General features: G+C 35.2%; 1 protein-coding gene across 1 annotated transcript; it reads right to left on the bottom strand.

Moving 5' to 3' along the window:
* Positions 1 to 655: 655 nt before the first annotated feature.
* Positions 656 to 2,029, bottom strand: LOC127248236 (secreted RxLR effector protein 161-like). Its single transcript, XM_051270485.1, has 2 exons — positions 1,546 to 2,029; positions 656 to 756 (listed from the first exon to the last, which is right to left on the bottom strand). The coding sequence occupies exons 1-2, from the start codon at positions 2,027 to 2,029 to the stop codon at positions 656 to 658; spliced, it is 585 nt and encodes a 194-aa protein (XP_051126442.1).
* Positions 2,030 to 2,375: the final 346 nt, after the last annotated feature.

Here is a 2,375-nt window from a genome sequence, read left to right as displayed (position 1 = left end):
GTGGCAATGACATGTCAACCAACGTGGTGAGTCCGGCACCGAATGACTATTTTAGCAAAAAAATTTTACTTACGAAACTTTTCAGACAGAATCCACTTAAAGTACCAAAATGATAATAGGGGTCAGATACGAGATTACAAAAATAGTTTAGCCAAAACATAAGATATATATATATATATATATATAGAGTTATTATTTAAACACAAAATCCAGATACAGACACAAGCACAAACACAATCACAAACACAAACTCAAACAAAACAAATCCATATTTTTATTGAAAATAGAAAATAATTAATCAATAAAACTAATATATTACACATATTTATTACTTTTTTAATCGAAATTAAGGACCGAATACTTGTAGTTTACAATTAATCGAACACATACGAAACAAGAAACATCGAATCTTTTATATACTTTCTAAATCGAAGGAGTTCGGACTCAGTTTACCCAATATTCCAACCGATTAGAAACACATACACACAACCTCGACCCAAACACTACCGACATCCACAGAAACGCACAATCAACGCAATTAACAACCTAATCGAAAGAAATCTCAAGATTCTAAGCCTAAATCATCGCGGACAATCAATTTACACCACGAACAGCTCATAAAGACAGAATCGAGAAATCAAACCGAAGAACAACTTTAGAATAAGCTGTAATACAACCACGGTCGATGAACTTCAAGTTCCGATGGCCAAACTTGCCGGAATGCCACGGATAGGTCGATCGCGTTCGTCGGGAAAGCTAGGGCTCCAGAGAGTGAATATCGCGATGTGAAAAGAGTGAGAATCGTCTGTCCAGTGAACCGGGAAGCAGCATATATATAAGACCCCTTTGACCGGTTTGAGGGCGGTCCAGGGCGGTTCAGGCCAACCGAACCCATCATCCAATTCATCACTCAATCGGGTCGAACCGCGGGCACAGGATCCGGGTTTCGATAGGTTGGGTCGGGTCGAAGTGTAATATGCACAAAACATCACAAATCTCCACCTTTTTGGGCATTGGAGAAAGTGCTTTAAGGGTGTCATCCCTGTCCGAACTCCAACAATTTCAGTCTTTTAACCTGCGGACTTATTAACACGGTTCATGTTCTCAAGTTTTAATAAAACAGCTCTCAAAAACAACTCAGCTGTAAAACTAACCAAAACAGCTACACAAACAACTACATGATTAAATATATCATGCTGAAAACAGAATTTTTTAAACAACAAAAGATACAAGCCTTCAAGTTTTAAAGATTCTCCTAATCAAAAGTATCTATATAAACTGTTTTCTTACACAAATTGAATTTTGTTATTGATAAAACTTTTGTTCCCATGTCCACAGGATTATATTCTGAAGGTATTTTTTCTAGTTTTACAAAACCCTTAGACACTATATCACGAATGAAATGAAACCTAACATCTATATGTTTCGTTCGATCATGAAAGACTGGGTTTTTACAAAGCTGAATTCCGGATTGACTATCTGAAAAAACTGTTACTTCATTTTTCAAGTAGCCTATTTCATTTAATAAACCTTTTAACCACATACCTTCCTTCAATGCTTCAGTTATGGCCACATATTCCGATTCTGTCGTAGAAAGAGCAACTATATGTTGTAGTTGGGATTTCCAACTAACACAAGAACCACACAAAGTAAAGATATACGACGTAGTTGACTTCCTAGAGTCTCTATCATTCGCATAATTAGAATCCACATAGCCATTCAGTTTTAACTCACTAGTGTGTTTACCAAATACTAAACCAATTTCAATAGTATCAACCAAGTATTTAAACACACACTTTAACGCATTCCAATGTTCCACACCCGGATTAGCCATGCATCTACTCAAACAACTAATAGAATACGCTAAATCAGGCCTAGTGCACACCATCAAGTACATAATAGAACCTACAGCACTAGTATAAGGAACATTCGGCATGTATTTCACATTATTTTCAGATTTTGGGCATTGCTCTTTAGATAAAATGAAATTAGAAGCAAGAGGGACAACAGAAGGTTTAGCATCAGTCATGCAGAATTTATTCAAAATTTTCTTAATGTATGAAGACTGATTTAAAAACAGCATGTTATCTTGCTTATTCCTAAGTATATTCATACCAAGAATTACATTTGCATCTCCTAGGTATTTCATATCAAACTTCTTGCTTAAACAATCTTTCACATGATTAATGGTTTCCAAACTAGGACTCATAATCAACATATCATCAACATATAATAGCAAGAATATGGGATGTTCACATGCTATTTTAAAATACAAACAATGATCAAAATTGTTTCTATTAAATTTCAAAGATTTCATGCATTCATCAAATTTTATGTTCCATTGCCTAGGGGACTGTTTTAGTCCATAAAGGGAT

This window comes from Andrographis paniculata, unplaced genomic scaffold (genome assembly GCF_009805555.1).
Source record: "Andrographis paniculata isolate CXL003 unplaced genomic scaffold, ASM980555v1 Contig11END, whole genome shotgun sequence".
NCBI classification, from domain to species: domain Eukaryota; kingdom Viridiplantae; phylum Streptophyta; class Magnoliopsida; order Lamiales; family Acanthaceae; genus Andrographis; species Andrographis paniculata.
This window is presented reverse-complemented; position numbering and strand designations above follow the sequence as displayed.

Bases quoted from the DNA above. Each gene is read 5' to 3' on its own strand.
- LOC127248236 (XM_051270485.1), bottom strand. From the start codon at position 2,029: ATGACTGATGCTAAACCTTCTGTTGTCCCTCTTGCTTCTAATTTCATT. The intron at 757-1,545 runs GTATGTGGTTAA...CTGGAGCCCTAG, and splicing joins AACTGAAGCATTGAAGGAAG to CTTTCCCGACGAACGCGATC.